Source organism: Oncorhynchus keta, chromosome 35 (assembly GCF_023373465.1).
Source record: "Oncorhynchus keta strain PuntledgeMale-10-30-2019 chromosome 35, Oket_V2, whole genome shotgun sequence".
NCBI classification, from domain to species: Eukaryota; Metazoa; Chordata; class Actinopteri; order Salmoniformes; family Salmonidae; genus Oncorhynchus; species Oncorhynchus keta.
This window is the reverse complement of record NC_068455.1, coordinates 44,846,692-44,863,535: the sequence shown is the minus strand read 5'-3', so window position 1 is coordinate 44,863,535 and position 16,844 is coordinate 44,846,692. Positions and strand designations below refer to the sequence as shown.

General features: G+C 40.6%; 1 protein-coding gene across 1 annotated transcript in view; it reads left to right on the top strand.

Moving 5' to 3' along the window:
- The first annotated feature begins 1,041 nt into the window (after window positions 1-1,041).
- Window positions 1,042-16,844, top strand: part of si:ch211-266g18.6 (synaptotagmin-like protein 2) — a 49,155-nt gene continuing 33,352 nt past the window's right edge. The window contains exons 1-6 of the mRNA XM_035752745.2: window positions 1,042-1,495; window positions 6,586-6,731; window positions 6,956-7,049; window positions 7,934-7,979; window positions 8,070-8,112; window positions 8,209-9,741. Coding sequence (XP_035608638.1) covers window positions 1,365-1,495; window positions 6,586-6,731; window positions 6,956-7,049; window positions 7,934-7,979; window positions 8,070-8,112; window positions 8,209-9,741 — 1,993 coding nt within the window. The 5' untranslated portion in view covers window positions 1,042-1,364. The remainder of the gene's footprint in view (window positions 1,496-6,585; window positions 6,732-6,955; window positions 7,050-7,933; window positions 7,980-8,069; window positions 8,113-8,208; window positions 9,742-16,844) is intronic.

Genomic DNA, 16,844 nt, shown 5'->3' with positions numbered 1-16,844 from the left:
TAGCAATTCAGCTACCTAAGATAACTGTACAATTTTATGAAAAATAGTTACTTTTTCAAAAGCCTGTCTTTTTTGGTTTGTTCCTTGTTTTGTCTTCTATTGAGTCTTGCAGTTTTCTCTTGATTTTTTTCGATGTACTTCACTCTAAAAAAACATTTAAATCTCAATATATACAGGAGCTCATTTTTCAGCAGCTGCTCAATTTAGAACTCCGGAACCACATGTCACATGTGTCGAAAGGAACATTTTTAATACACAACTGTTGAGCATTAAAAAAACTGCAGCTTTGCAGTTTTTGAAAGGCACTGAAATCTTTTGTCTTGCCATTTTACACTCTCAATGGCACACCTACAATTGTCTCAAGGCTTAATAATCATTTTTTGACCTGTCTCCTCCCCTTTATCTACACTGATTGAAATGGATTTAACATATGACATCAATAAGGGATTATAGCTTTCACCTAGATTCACCTGGTCAGTCTATGGCATGGAAAGAGCAGGTGTTCCTAATGTTTTGTATACTCAGTCAGTGTATTGCTCACTATGGGATGATCGTAAATAAATAAATTGTCCCTCCTTAGAAAAAAGTAAATATATCAGGTTTCAGTTTGATAGGGTGTGTCAGAACACATGACTTGTATGTTTCCACAAGAATGAGGTGTGTCTGTCTGTAAACAATTCCACTATGTCTTGAGGTTGGGTTTTCCTAAAGCAATGACAATGATTTACCCAAGCATTAGTTCAGGGTGTTCACTCTGCAACAAGGCTAAACCCTTCTCAGTGTTAATGGAAAAGGTTGCTGAAATTGTTCATTAGTGAAGCCTTGATACAAAGTTGCCCATAGCTTTCATTACGCTGGGAAACAGACTGGATAAGTAATTCATTTTTTACTTCTCCTTAGATTCTAAAACCTTGACATTATTGACAAAACATCTGTGCTCCTAGTGCCCACAGCATTTCTCCCTGGACAATGGCTTTGCACTGTAAATCATTAACACGACTCTCATTGACAAAGGACCGTTCACTGTTTACATTATTACATCATTCCTTGCCAGTTCGGCCAAACACTTTGGTATGTGTGTTGGAACTCAGTGGCTGCGTGTCCCCTCATTAGATTAGCTGTTTTAAATTGAGAATTCTTTGGGACATGTAAAGAATATATATCATACTTTCACCTTTCATCAGTCAATGTGTTTTTCCTCTTACCTCAAACTAGATTAACCGGTTTGGCACCCTTTTTTATTTACATTCACAAGTGTGTGAAGACTGAAAACAAAACTCCTTTTTCTCCTCATTTGTATCTTTGGAACTCTTTTGGAATTACAGCTTTTTTTGGAAGTGTCAAACTGACATAAACTTCATGTCATGATGAAGTCCACAAAGGATTTATTGGAGCTTCTGGACCTGAGTCATCTGTCCACAGATGAGGAATTGGCAATCCGACAGGTGCTTCAGCGAGATGACAACCTCAGGAAGCGAGAGACTGGACGCATACGGTAATTAATTTTTGGCCTTGATGGCAATAAATGTCTTGATATTGTTGGTTCGCATACATGCTGAGAAGGAACATTCCCTATTTCATGATAGTTAATGTTGTGCTCGGGCACTGATGTTCGGCGATTAGGCCTGGCTCGCAGTCGGCATTCCAAAGGTGTTCGATGGGGTTGAAGTCAGGGCTCTGTGCAGGCCAGTCAAGTTCTTCCACATCTACTGTATCTCGACAAACCATTTCTGTATGGACCTCGCTTTGTGCACGGGGGCATTGTCATGCTGAAGCAGGAAAGGGCCTTCGCTAAACTGTTTCCACAAAGTTGGAGGCACAGAATCATCATTGTATGCTGTAGCTATACGATTTCCCTTCACTGGAACTAAGGGGCCTAGCCCGAACTATGAAAAACAGCCACAGATCAGGTAGTGTTCTCCTGGCATCCTCCAAACCCAGATTAGTCGGTCGGACTTCCAGATGGTTAAGCGCAATTCATCACTCCAGAGAACGTGTTTCCAGTGCTCCAGAGTCCAAAGGCGGTAAAGTTTTAGATCACTCCAGCTGACTCTTGGCATTGCGCATGGGGATCTTAGGCTGCTCTGCCATGGAAACCCATGTCATGAAGCTCCCGACGAACAGTTCTGGTGATGATGTTGCATCCTGAGGAAGTATGCATTCAAATATAAATACAGCATAGGCCTAGGCTAGATAGCAGAGTTGGGGTCAATTCCATTTAAATTCCAGTCATTTCAGGAAGTACAATGAAATTCCCATTCCAATTCTCTTCCGTGAGTGTTGCAACCGAGGACAGACAATTTTTACGCGTTATGCACTTCAGCAATTGACCGTTCTATTCTGTGAGCTTGTGTGTCCAACCACTTCGTGGCTGAGCCGTTGTTGCTCCTAGACGTTTCCACTTCACAATAACAGCATTTACAGTTGACCAGGGCAGCTCTAGCAGGGCAAATATTTGACGTACTGACTTGTTGGAAAGGTGGCATCCTATGATGCCACGCTGAAAGTCACTGAGCTCTTCAGTATGAGACATTCTACTGCCAATGTTTGTCAATGGAAATTGCAGGGCTGTGTGTTCGATTTTATACCCCTGTCAGCAACGGGTGTGGCTGAAATAGCAGAATGCACTAATTTGAAGTGGTGGCCACATACTTTTGTATATACAGTACATTCGGAAAGCATTCAGACCCATTGACTTTTCCCACCCGTATTTGGGGAGTTTCTCCCATTTTTCTCTGCAGATCCTCTCAAGCTATTTCAGGTCTCTCCAGGGATCAAGTCTGGCCTCTGGCTGGGCTATTCAAGGGCATTCAGATACTTGTCCCAAAGCTCCTCTGTTGTCTTGGCTGTGTGCTTAGGGTCTTTATCCAGTTGGAAGGTGAACCTTCGCACCAGCCTGGGGGTCCTGAGTGCTCTGGAGCAGGTTTTCATCAAGGATCTCTCTGAACTTTGCTCCGTTCATCTTTCCCTTAATCCTGACTAGTCTCTCCAGTCCCTGCCGATGGAAAAACATCCCCACAGCATGATGCTGCCACCACCATGCTTCATTGTAGGGATGGTACAAGGTTACCTCCAGACGTGACCCTTGGCATTCAGACCAAAGTGTTCAATCTTGATTTTCATGGTCTTAGAGTCCTTTAGGTGCACTTTGGCAAACTAGAAGCAGGCTGTCTTGTGTCTCTTGCTGTGGAGTGGTTTCCATCTGGCCTCTCTACCATAAATGCCTGATTGGTGCTGTATTGCAGAGATGTTTGTCCTTCTGGAAGGTTCTTTCATCTCCACAGAGGAACTCTGGAGCTCTGTCAGAGTGACCATTGGGTTATCGTTCACGTCCCTGAACAAGGCCCTTTTCCCCCGATTGCTCAGTTTGGCCTGGCGGCCAGCTCTAGCAAGATTCTTGATGGTTCCAATCTTCTTCCATTTAAGAATAATGGAGGCCAATGTGTTCTTGTGGACCTTCAATGCTGCAGAAATGTTTTGGTACCCTTCCCAAAATCTGTGCCTCGACACAATCCTGACTCGGAGCTCTATGGACAATTCCTTCGACCTCATGGCTTGGTTGTTGTGCAAACATGCACTGTCAACTGTGGGACCTTACAGTTGAAGTTGGAAGTTTACATGCACTTATGTAGGAGTCATTAAAACTCGTTTTTCAACCACTCTACAAATCTCTTGTTAACAAACTATAGTTTTGGCAAGTCGGTTAGGACATCTACTTTGTGCATGACACAAGTAATTTTTCCAACAATTGTTTACAGACAGATTATTTCACTTATAATTCATTGTATCACAATTCCAGTGGGTCAGAGTTTACATACACTAAATTTACTGTGCCTTTTAAACAGCTTGGACAATTGCAGAAAATGATGTCATGGCTTTAGAAGCTTCTGATAGGCTAATTGACTCAGTGTCTCTTTGCTTGACATCATGGGAAAATCAAAAGAAATCAGCCAAGACCTTAGAAAAAAGATTGTAGACCTCCGCAAGTCTGGTTCATCCTTGGGAGCAATTTCCAAACGCCTTCATGTACCACGTTCATCTGTACAAACAATAATATGCAAGTATAAACACCATGGGACCAGCCGTCATACCTCTCAGGAAGGAGACGCGTGCTGTCTCCTAGAGATGAACGTACTTTGGTGCGAGAAGTGCAAATCAATCTCAGAACAACAGCAAAGGACCTTGTGAAGATACTGGAGGAAACGGGTACAAAAGTATCTACATCCACAGTAAAACGAGTCCTATATCGACTTACCCTGAGAGTCCGCTCAGCATGGAAAAAGCCACTGCTCCAAAACCGCCATAAAAAAGCCACACTACGGTTTGCAACTGCACATCGGGACAAAGATCGTACTTTTTGGAGAAATGTCCTCTGGTCTGATGAAACACAAATATAACTGTTTTGCCATAATGACCACCATTTATGTTTGGAGGAAAAAGAGGGATGCTTGCAAGCCGAAGAACACCATCCCAACCGTGAAGCACGGGGGTGGCAGCATCATGTTGTTGGGGTGCTTTGCTGCAGGAGGGACTGGTGCACTTCACAAAATAGATGGCATCATGAGGATAGGACATTTATGTGGAAATATTGAAGCAACATCTCAAGACATCAGTCAGGAAGTTAAAGCTTGGTTGCAAATGCGTCTTCCAAATGAACAATGGCCCCAAGCATACTTCCAAAGTTGTGGCAAAATGGCCTAAGGACAACAAAGTCAAGGTATTGGAGGAGCCATCACAAAGCCCTGACCTCAATCCTGTACATTTGTGGGCAGAACTGAAAAAGCATGTGAGCAAGGAGGCCTACAAACCTGACTCAGTTACATCAGCTCTGTCAGGAGGAATTGGCCAGAATTCACCCAATTTATTGTGGGAATCTTGTGGAAGGCTACCTGAAACGTTTGACCCAAGTTAAACAACTTAAAGGCAATGCTACCAAATACTAATTGAGTGTATGTAAACTTCTGACCCACTAGGAATGTGAAGAATATGACATTCTGACATTTCACATTCTTAAAATAAAGTGGTGATCCTAACTGACCTAAAACAGGGACATTTTACTAGGATTAAATTTCAGGAATTGGGAAAAACTAAGTTTAAATGTATTTGGCTAAGGTAGCCACTGCTCCACAAAATAAAGTATATTTGGGTACAAAAATAAAATCCAAATTAAAACAATAGCAGGGCATAAACCGTCATTATTATTCCTCCTCATACACAGGTAACAATACATTATGTAAGCTTCCTACTTCAACTGTATAAAATCAGGTGTGTGCCTTTCCAAATCTTGTAAAATCAATTGAATTTACAACAGGTGTACATCCTGAAAACGAGTCTGGAAATGAGTCTCGTAGCAAAGGGTCTAAATGCTTATGTAAATAATGTATTTCTGTTTATAAAGCTTTTTTATTTGCAAAAAAAGTTAAAGCTGTGTTTGCTTCGTCATGATAGAATATTGTGTGTAGATTGATGAGAATTATATAGATTTTTAATCATTTTTAGAATAAAGTTGTAACGTAACGAAATGTGGAGGAAGTCAAGGGGTTTGAATAATTTCTGAATGCACTGTATAGTGTATCTCAATGCAGTTAAATACATATTTGGAATTATACTTAACAAAAATAAAAACGCAAGATGTAGTGTTGGTCCCATGTTTCATGAGCTGAAATAAGGTGCAGATCTGTTCAATACTCACACATTTGTTTACCTCCCTCTTACTGAGCATTTATCCTTTGCCAAGATAATCATCCACCTGACAGGTGTGGCATATCAAGAAGCTGATTAAACAGCTTGATCATTACACAGGTGCACCTTGTGCTGAGGACAATAAGAGGCCAGTTTTGTCACATAACACAATGCCACAGAAGTCTCAAGTTTTGAGTGAACATGCAAATAGCAATGCTGACTGCAGGAATGTCAACCAGAGTTGATGCCAGATAATGTAGTTATTTTCTCTACCTTAAGCCTCCAACGTCGTTTTAGATCATTTGGCAGAACGTCCAACAGGCCTCACAATTGTAGACCAAGTGTAACCACACCAGCCCAGCACATTCACATCCAGTTTCTTCACCTGCTTGATCATCTGAGACCAGCCACCCGGACAGCTGATGAAACTGAGGAGTATTTCTGTCTGTAATAAAGCCCTTTTGTGGTGGAAAAACTAATTCTGATTGGCTAAGCCTGGCTCCCCAGCGGTGGGCCTATGCCCTCCCAGGCCCACCCATTGCTGTGCCCATGCCCAGTCATGGAAAATCCTTAGATTAGGACCTAAAGAATTGATTTCAATTGACTGATTTCCTTATATGAACTGTAACTCAGTAAAATTGTTCAAATTGTTGGATGTTGTGTTTATGTTTTTGTTCAGTATAGATTACTTGAAATTAGTACTGTTCACCTGTTATATTTAGCCCTTCAGCCCAAATTTAAGAGCTGATTTGAACATATAAAACATCTACATATTTGACAAGATTTACATTGCAGTAGATTCATGATAATTAAGAGGCCAACATTTTTGTTGGAATATTTACTAAAATAATCAGGCTTTTCATTTACTACTTTTCCATCTACTTTATTGTCTATTGGTGGCAGTCGTCTACAAATCTCCATTCCTGACCCTAAAAAGCTCAAAGTTATGACCGGGCAGTGGTTTGAAGAGCTCCGGACTCGTCGCTATGGACGACAGTCAGACGTGACAGAAGTTCTCAGGTCTTCAATGAGGAGAAAGAAGCCAACAGGTATAGATTTTGTACCGATTACCATGAATTAATCAGTTAAATAATTACACTCTCAATCAATGAAAGAATAATTCGTATTTTCCATATTCTGACTTTAACGCCTTTGTCAGTCATCTCCCACTGTCACTCCTCAGAGAGAAGGATAAAGACTAGTTATATTATTCATACAGAGGGATGGTCTGACCGAAGATAAATAATCTGAGTGATCGTTGTCTGCTTCTTAGCCTTTAGGACTAGCACTTTCAGCGATGTCGGACAAACAGAAAACAAAGAAGGAGAAAGGGAGAATAAGGACCCTCAAACCAAGGCTTCTGAGATGTAAGTTTATTCTCAGAGTAGCCTACAATATCTAGATTTCTGGTCACACAGGGAATACAAACATACACATTGCAGAGGCTTAAGCATTGAACAGTGAATTGCTATCTCCTAATAGAAGAGAAATGTGTTAGAAGAGCAAACTTCTGGCAATAAATGCTTCAGAAGACTTCTGTGCTGGTATTACATAATTATGCTTCATGGCTTGGTTTTTCTATGCCACAGAATAACTTTTACTGTTACTGCAAGGTATTATCAAATCAAATCATATTTGTCACATGCGCCGAATACAACAGGGAAATCCTTACTTACAAGCCCTTAACCAACAGCAGTTTTAAGAAAATATTTATTAAATAAACTAAAGTAAAAAGTTACAAAATAACAATAATGAGGCTTTATACAGGGGGTACAGGTACCAAGTAAATGTGCGGGGGTACAGGCTAGTCGAGGTAATTTGTACATGTAGGTAGGGTTAAAGGGACTGTGCATTGATAATAGCGAGTAGCAGCATTGTAAAAACAAGAAGGGGGGCTCAACGCAAATAGCTCAGATGGCCATTAGATTTATTTTACTCAATGATTTGTTTTAGCTTAGAAAGCAAGGAATTACTGTATTGGTGCACGCAATTCTATTACTGTATCTATGCATGCAACTGACTAAATAAATCACCTGGCTTTTCAACAATTGCATGAAGCTTTGAAAATTGATATTGAAGAAATACCTATTTGTCATTCAAACATTTTAATTTAGCCAAATATACACTTTTTTTTAGAGTTCTACACCTTTCATTCTTGTACTGACATTTGAAGTACTGCATATGCACATTAAGTACTTATATTCTTAATGTTTGAGTACAACTCCTTACAATCTCTCTTTTCCACTCATAGCCAGACACCAGACACAAGTTTCCTCAACCTATCTTTTCGTGAAAAGGTATTTTTTTATTGCATTATTATTTGAGACAAAACTTTCTTTCACTTTAATCAAAGAGTTGATACATAATAACACAATTGTGATCCTCAGGCTAACCAGGAACTTAGCAATGAGGAAAGCACTGTGGATACTGGTGAGTATGAAATATTTAGCAGCTGTGGAAGGATCCACCGAACCCTATCCCGACAGGCCAACCTTAAACTAAACTTGAACTTTTCATTTGTTACAGACAACACCACGGTTAATGTTCCTGAATGGAAACATCCACTCTACAGGTCTCATGAGGGGCCTGCTAGTGAGGAAAAATGTACCAACCCATTTACATCTCAAAATCAAGAGATGCCATACTCTAGCACAACTGACACTGTCCACCAATCACCAGACAGGAAACCTGGACAAGAAAACAAGACAGAATCTGCTTATATTGCCAATGTCGTTCTTGAGTCTCAGCTCCGTCCTATCAACGTATCTAGTCCCGGCCCTCAAACCAAACCAACAACCAAATCCCTGGACACTATTGTGAATCTGAAGTCTAGCAGAAAGCTGGTGTTTCCCCCTGAGATAAAGGATGATCCAGAGAGGAACAGCTCTGCAATGTATGTAGACCCCTATGTATGGACACAACCAGAGTTCAAAAGTAGCGTCATAGAGGCCGAGCCAAAAGACACAGAGATGGCCATAGGAACAACTAAAACAATAGTGATATCGCCTAGGGTTGACACACATAATAGGTCAGAGGATAGCACCATTGGTTTTGATGTTGAGCATTCAGGGCATGAGTCTCTCACTACTCTGTCTTTTGAGATCTCGCCACAGAGCAGCCACATAAGGCCAAAGCCAAAAGAGGTCAACTTTACCCATGGAAAGACAAATACCACAGGGACTCCACCTAGTGGTGACACTCTGACCCAATCAGAAGATAAGTTCAACAACAGGAGACCTGATGATGTAGTTTCAGAAAGTGAGGGGCCTCATAGCATGCAATCTTCAGAGGTCAAGTATGAGAAGGAGCTATTTCAGCTTGAATATGAAGATATGCTGGGGCTGGAATATGTTAGGCTAAACCAAGATGTTTCAACAGAGAGCCAAGAACTTCAAACAGACCAAAACCACAGTGAAATGCTATCATTTGAGGATACATACTCTCTCCAGAGAAATGAACCTTTGCCTACCATTGAGTCATTCAAATGTGTAGAGAAACCTCAGTACCAAGAGGGACCACAGGACATACTCACCATAGCCAAACATGTTCCTGTTGATGAATCATCTATCTTCAAAGAGGCCAGACCCAAGAAGGACCTAGTTTGTTCAGAGGAATCTCTACCATTTGCTGTTCATGTTCTAGATGAAGTCATCATGTCTAGCAATCTCCATACATCAAAGGAGGACACTGGAGAGGACAAAGAGAAGGAAGTGTCAAGGTTTAGAGATGATTCTCTCTCACAGACTGCAATTGTTGGTGGCATGAAACATGTAACAAAGATGGACCATAGGGTTTCTCCAGGAGATTTTGATGAAGAAAATAAACAAGAACATATGGATGTAAAAAAGTCTACTGAATCTCTAAGCAAAGCAGTGGATGGGCAGACATGTGTTACTTTAGATGGAGAGGAGGTAGATATATTTAAGGAAAGGAATACTTTGGAATCCAAGCTGTCTCCAAATGGAGACTTTCAAAAAGTGAATCAGAAGACTGGAAAATGTCTCATTCCCACAATAGTGGTCAATTCCTCTGAATCCCCAGTGACAGATGACACTGAAGGTAAGAGGTCTCTCTGTTTTGCAGTTTAAACATTGGTATGGAGCTCTCTGTAATTTTTCAGTTTCACATGGCACAACATGTTGCGATGCTTTTGTTAGCCGAACTAACATGATAAAATTAAATCCTGATCTCGTGATTTCAAATATTTTGCCTTCATGACTGTGTTTGTGCTTGCTATTGAAGGTCAACTCTTAAGTGAATACATTGTTAGAAAGGAGGCTCAGAATGAAAGTACTTTACAGTGTTTCCTCGTTTGCAACACAGCTTCAAGCTATGACATTTGAGGAGTGTCATGACACGCCTTTGACTTATAAAATAATATATATATATATATACAGTCCCAGTCAAAAGTTTGGATACACCTACTCATTCAAGGATTTTCCTTTATTTTCTTCAGTGGTTCCTCAATTAAAAGTTTTGAGATTATACCGCGGGAATTTGTGGTTTAGAATGATACCCTACAATAAAGGTTAAAAAAAATGACTGCTTCATTGCTCCAGCCAACCACAAGGGGGAGTGAGTGCACTGATTATGCTCTTGGTTCCAAATGCACTAATGTGTCTATACCTGACAATGAATGAGCAATATAAACCAAATAAAAACGGATAATTGTGCACAGCTTCAAAATTGAATGATGAGGATGAAGAAGGTTATTCTAAGAGAAACAAAAATGTTATGTAATTATATTCCAGTTAGTTCTCTGTGGTTATCCTGACCTGGATGCCGTGGATACGGTATTATAGTCTCTAAAATGAGCAATACTCCCACCGTCTCTTGCACATGACATTATCCTTTCATAATGCATCCTTATTTACAAAGCGATTATTATTATTATTATTATTATTATTAGATATACTCACAGACCAGATTTGCCCAAACAAAAAAGACCCCTTAGATATTATTTTAGAATCCTCCAATCCTCTAAATGTAATTATTGACGGAGAGACATAGATTGCAAAATAGTTGGGAAGTGATTCCATGGCATGGAATTGACGCGCAATTTTCTGTTCCTCCTGAAAGCCCTAACAGACAAATGCATTCTCTTCGTCTCCCACACGCACTTTAAACATTTGGATAATAAAGCATTTAAAGGCTGACATTTAGAATCCTCCAATCCTCTAAATGTAATTATTGGCAGAGAGTCACGTCATTGGCGGAGATTCAGGCGGAGAATGACCTGCTAAATTATTTGAGCAAAAAATATAACATTTTATTTGGAATGGCAATGATACTTATCACTTAACTAAATTGTTCGGAAGAGATTTTTAACTCAAACTCATGCACCTGCGAAATGGCAGATAAAGCATATACTGTACAGGATTCCTTGATAAAAATACAAAATTAATGGAAGAGGCAAGTGGAAGGGAGAAAAATGTTTTCGAACACACGTTTTTCACAAGGGCTATTAGCAGGACAATAGACACGATGTGGTCCCAAAAAAAACGCTGACATAGGGTCCAGCATATCTCCTAATAATGAATTTGAATTTCTCTGTTTAAGTAGTATTTTGATACTTTGTGCAATGCAATTGATCAGCATGAAATACTTTGTGGATGGGGCCTCCCAAGTGGCTCAGCAGTCTAAGACACTGCATCACAGTGTAATCTGCGTTGCTACAGATGCTGGTTCTATACCCATGCTGGCCATGACCGGGAGACCCATGAGGGGACGTACAATTGTCCCAGCGTTGTCCATGTTAGGGGAGGGTTTGGCCGGCCAGGATGTCCTTGTCCAAAAAATAGGCACGGTGGGCTTTTGGTCTCTCTCCCTCTAAAAACAAAAATACATTTTTCTAAATGACAAACTGGCATTATTTGCAAATTAGTAAGAATGTCTCACCCCATGTTCAAGAATGGCCTTGTTCCCTATATTCCGATTACAATCGCTCACGTTCAGTTATTTGAAAACAAAATCATCTCCAAAATATTGTTATTTTGTTTAATCCACCAGAAAAATAATACAACAAATATTGTGTTCAAACTCAAATATATTAATTGATTTTAAAAAAATATCAAATGGAACATTCAACAAGTGGAAGGGGGAAAAAGTATTATTATTATTAACTCTGCATTATAATTATATAAAAGCCCCTTAGATATTCTGTGTTTTTATTTACAGTAGTGATGGACAGCTGGAGGCATTATGTTTTTCACAAGCGTAGCAGGTTGTGAATTCTGCAAACAATGTTTCTTGGATGGGTTATTAGCAGGACAATAGACTCTTCAACCTTTACAAAAGGATAGTCTAATAGCTCGGCTACTGTAGGTGTGAAAAAAAAAACTCTTCAAATCATTTCTATCAACCTTTCACATCTACCTACGCACATAGTTAATGTTTTGAAAAATATATATACACTGCTCAAAAAAATAAAGGGAACACTTAAACAACACAATGTAACTCCAAGTCAATCACTCTTCTGTGAAATCAAACTGTCCACTTAGGAAGCAACACTGATTGACAATACATTTCACATGCTGTTGTGCAAATAGAATAGACAACAGGTGGAAATTATGGGCAATTAAGCAAGACACCCCCAATAAAGGAGTGGTTCTGCAGGTGGTGACCAAAGACCACTTCTCAGTTCCTATGCTTCATGGCTGATGTTTTGGTCACTTTTGAATGCTGGCGGCGCTTTCACTCTAGTGGTAGCATGAGACGGAGTCTACAACCCACACAGGTGGCTCAGGTAGTGCAGCTCATCCAGGATGGCACATCAATGCGAGCTGTGGCAAGAAGGTTTGCTGTGTCTGTCAGCGTAGTGTCCAGAGCATGGAGGCGCTACCAGGAGACAGGCCAGTACATCAGGAGACGTGGAGGAGGCCGTAGGAGGGCAACAACCCAGCAGCAGCACCGCTACCTCCGCCTTTGTGCAAGGAGGAGCAGGAGGAGCACTGCCAGAGCCCTGCAAAATGACCTCCAGCAGGCCACAAATGTGCATGTGTCTGCTCAAACGGTCAGAAACAGACTCCATGAGGGTAGTATGAGGGCCCGACGTCCACAGGTGTTGTGCTTACAGCCCAACACCGTGCAGGACGTTTGGCATTTGCCAGAGAACACCAAGATTGGCAAATTCGCCACTGGCACCCTGTGCTCTTCACAGATGAAAGTAGGTTCACACTGAGCACATGTGACAGACGTGACAGTCTGGAGAAGCCGTGGAGAACGTTCTGCTGCCTGCAACATCCTCCAGCATGACTGGTTTGGCGGTGGGTCTGTCATAGTGTGGGGTGGCATTTCTTTGGGGGGCCGCACAGCCCTCCATGTGCTCGCCAGAGGTAGCTTGACTGCCATTAGGTACCGAGATGAGATCCTCAGACCCCTTGTGAGACCATATGCTGGTGCGGTTGGCCCTGGGTTCCTCCTAATGCAAGACAATGCTGGACCTCATGTGGCTGGAGTGTGTCAGCAGTTCCTGCAAGAGGAAGTAATTGATGCTATGGACCGGCCCGCCCATTCCCCAGACCTGAATCCAATTGAGCACATCTGGGACATCATGTCTTGCTCCATCCACCAACGCCATGTTGCACCACAGACTGTCCAGGAGTTGGCGGATGCTTTAGTCCAGGTCTGGGAGGAGATCCCTCAGGAGACCATCCGCCACCTCATCAGGAGCATGCCCAGGCGTTGTAGGGAGGTCATACAGGCACGCGGAGGCCACACACACTACTGAGCCTCATTTTGACTTGTTTTAAGGACATTACATCAAAGTTGGATCAGCCTGTAGTGTTGTTTTCCACTTTAATTTTGAGAGTGACTCCAAATCCAGACCTCCATGGGTTGATCAATTTGATTTCCATTGATAATTTTTACGTGATTTTTGTTGTCAGCACATTCAACTATGTAAAGCAAAAAGTATTTAAGAATATTTTATTCATTCAGATCTAGGATGTGTTATTTTAGTGGTCCCTTTATTTTTTTAGCAGTGTATATATATATATTGGTCATGGCTCCCGAGTGGCGCTGTGCACAATTGGCCCAGCGTCATCTGGGTTTTTCACGGGTAGGCCATCATTGAAAATAAGAATGTGTTCTTAGTTCTTGCCTAGTTAAATAAAGGTTCAATTTAAATTCTAGAAACAACTGGCGGCAATATTATTTGTCCCCCAAAATAATTATATAAATTGTTTTCATAAAAAATAAAATAAAAAATACTCCTAAATGCAATCATCAGAAGGAAGTCACCGTACCTAAATAATAAAAAAGTTACACTTTAACTTCATTCATGATGAGAGAGAATGCAGGAGACAGTCAACTAACAAAGCAGGCAGCTTTTGTGCTGCTGAAACGTAAAGCTGCAACCGCAGTGCAATCAATAGGAGATGAACAGTGCCTGGTGCGGGAAATCTATCTAACTTGTTATGCAAGTGTTGAACACCAACAGATGGAGAAAACCTACACCAGTCGAGCAATTCAATAATCAATAATCTTCATTTGAATTTGACTTTACAAAGAACAAGAGGGCTTAATTTGAGTCTATTTCCTTGGAGCCTAGACCTATATAAAATAACTTAACTGGCTGAGGTAGGCTACGAGCCTTAACAGCCTAATAGAAGTAGGATTTTTTTTATTAGGCCTACTTACAATTGCAACTCGTCGAAAATATAGCATCCTACATAAAACAATAATTTAACAGAAAAAAGTGTTTGTGTCGGGATAGCGAGCTCTGTAACGACCGAACAAACAGAACATACTGTCAGCTTGAAATGTAAATATCCCTGGATAAGCTCTCACAATAATATTAGTATTTACTAAATACAGTCATATAGGCCACTAAGTTACTTATTCAATGAGAAAAGTTGCATTTCCCCTCGGACACAATCTTGTGGATGTTTGGTTTGATGGATGGATGTGATTTTGATGACTTACGTGAAAGCCGGTTCCTGTCATGACTCTATATTGCGCTCATAAAGGAAAATAAGGACTCACAGGTGTAAGTCAATCCAAACATTGTTAGCACATAAAATGCAAGTTTCTTTATTGTACTGTATTCCTCTGAGCATGCCACCCACAACACACACAGGGACTCGGCACTCCTGAGCGCATCCCTGATTTGGCTCGATGTCTGGAATTCAATCAGCTCAGTTTGAATTGTGGCCTCATCCAGTGAAGATATTGTTTTCTTAGCAAGGGAGGAAAATTCTCCACCTGGGCGGACTGTGAGAGGATAACGTACAAACGCAATGATATCCTTGGGCATGCTGTAGTCTTCAAATCTGGTGGATAAGTTGTCCATGCTCGATGGAATCTTCCATCACCTCTGTGACAATGCTGCAGTCTGGTCCCCCAGCCTGTCGTTTCTTCAGTGTGCGGAAGTGCAGTAGCTTTCCAGATGACAATTCCAAATCGAACAACTCAAGCTTCCTAGTAAAAGGCCTCAAATTTCTCCACCATGTCCACAGCTGTTTCCCCCTTCCTTGTAACTGCAGATTTATTCCCCCAAAAAAGCTGTGGTTGCAGCTTGCAGTTAACGATTCAATGTTTCTGCGTCGGGCCTCTGTATGGGCGGGAAGGCCACTGAAAGTTCAATGCTTCAATTCAGAATTACGTCTGAGATTGCAAGTAATTCAAACAGCAATATTTTCATTTCAAATAAGACACACTGGCTTGGCATTGGGAAAAGATGGAGCGATGAACGCATATCTCTCTGTACATTCTTCACTGAAACTTCGAGTTTCATAATCTACCTATCTTCTTGATACTTTTTGAGAGTGACCTTTTGTCTTGCTATTAAGCAAATTTTTCTGAACAAATGTTGACTTTGTAGTGTAGCCTACAATAAGCTACATACTGTAGACGTGTTTTTCCCCACCAATCACGCACGGAGACAAAAAATAATAATTGAAAAGAGACAGTGATGTTATGAGCGTAATCAGATCAACATTATCTTATTGTCACTGAATTTATTATGTACTAATCATATGTGTTAAACATGTTAAATATGTAGTGTAGGCCAATTAATTATGCTAATATTATATACATATTATGTTCTGGCCAGCTGAGTATCGTCTCAGAAAAAAAATTGTCCTGTGGCCAAACCTAGTTGATGAACCCTGACATACAATATGTGTTACAGAGCCTTTCCATAAGTCCACTTAAGTTTATTCAACTGTCTTCTGATTGATTAGAGCGATGTTGATGTTGTACTGTGATGCCAGCAGATTCCAGACTGCAGGGTAGCCTAGTGGTTAGAGCTTTGGACTAGTAACTGGAAGGTTGCAAGTTCAAAACCCCGAGCTGACAAGGTACAAATCTGTCGTTCTGCCCCTGAACAGGCAGTTAACCCACTGTTCCTAGGCCATCATTGAAAATAAGAATTTGTTCTTAACTGATCTTGCCTAGTTAAATAAAGGTCAAATAAAAATGTGCCAGTCGCTCATCATCTTCAACCATCAGTGAGTTGATTTTAACAGTCTCGCTGGAAATGGAATACAATGTACAAATGTGCAGCATACAGTTAAAGACCAACCGTCTCTATTTATTTAAACATTAGTTTTAGCATTATTAGACCTACTTTACAGTATTACTGTACCTGTTCATTTTCCTGGACTTTGACACAGGCGAATAGCACTGTCCGTGACCATAATCCCCAAGTCTAACAGTATTTTACCGACATGTTTAATTATTCAAGGCTCCTTTCTCTGTGGTGGAGTTCTTTTAAGATGTCTTAATGGAACACCCAAAGTCATCCAATTGTTATAATAGAATTTGAAACAATAGCCTACAAACGTGTGGTCAACTATTTCAACACCGTTCTATGATGCTCTGAGACAAGCATGGGGACTGGTCTTGATAAATCAATTTGATTTTTTATTTTCACTGAATCTCTGTTTGGGTATTGGTTAGCCTACAATTAGTGTGGAAACGATCACGTTGTACAGCACCATATTTTCCTAAAGGAAACCCTGAGTTTTTTTTTTCTTGGAATAGAAAAACCCCATAATATTAATCATATTAATTAAATTCTCTACTACCGGCAATATCACAAAAAGTTACATGCTTCCCAAAGATGCCCTCTGCTGGTCTAACTAGCATTAATGGCAACAAAGGCTGGATAACATACCAGAAAATAGTACAAATAAAGAAAATCCCTTGAATGAGTTGGT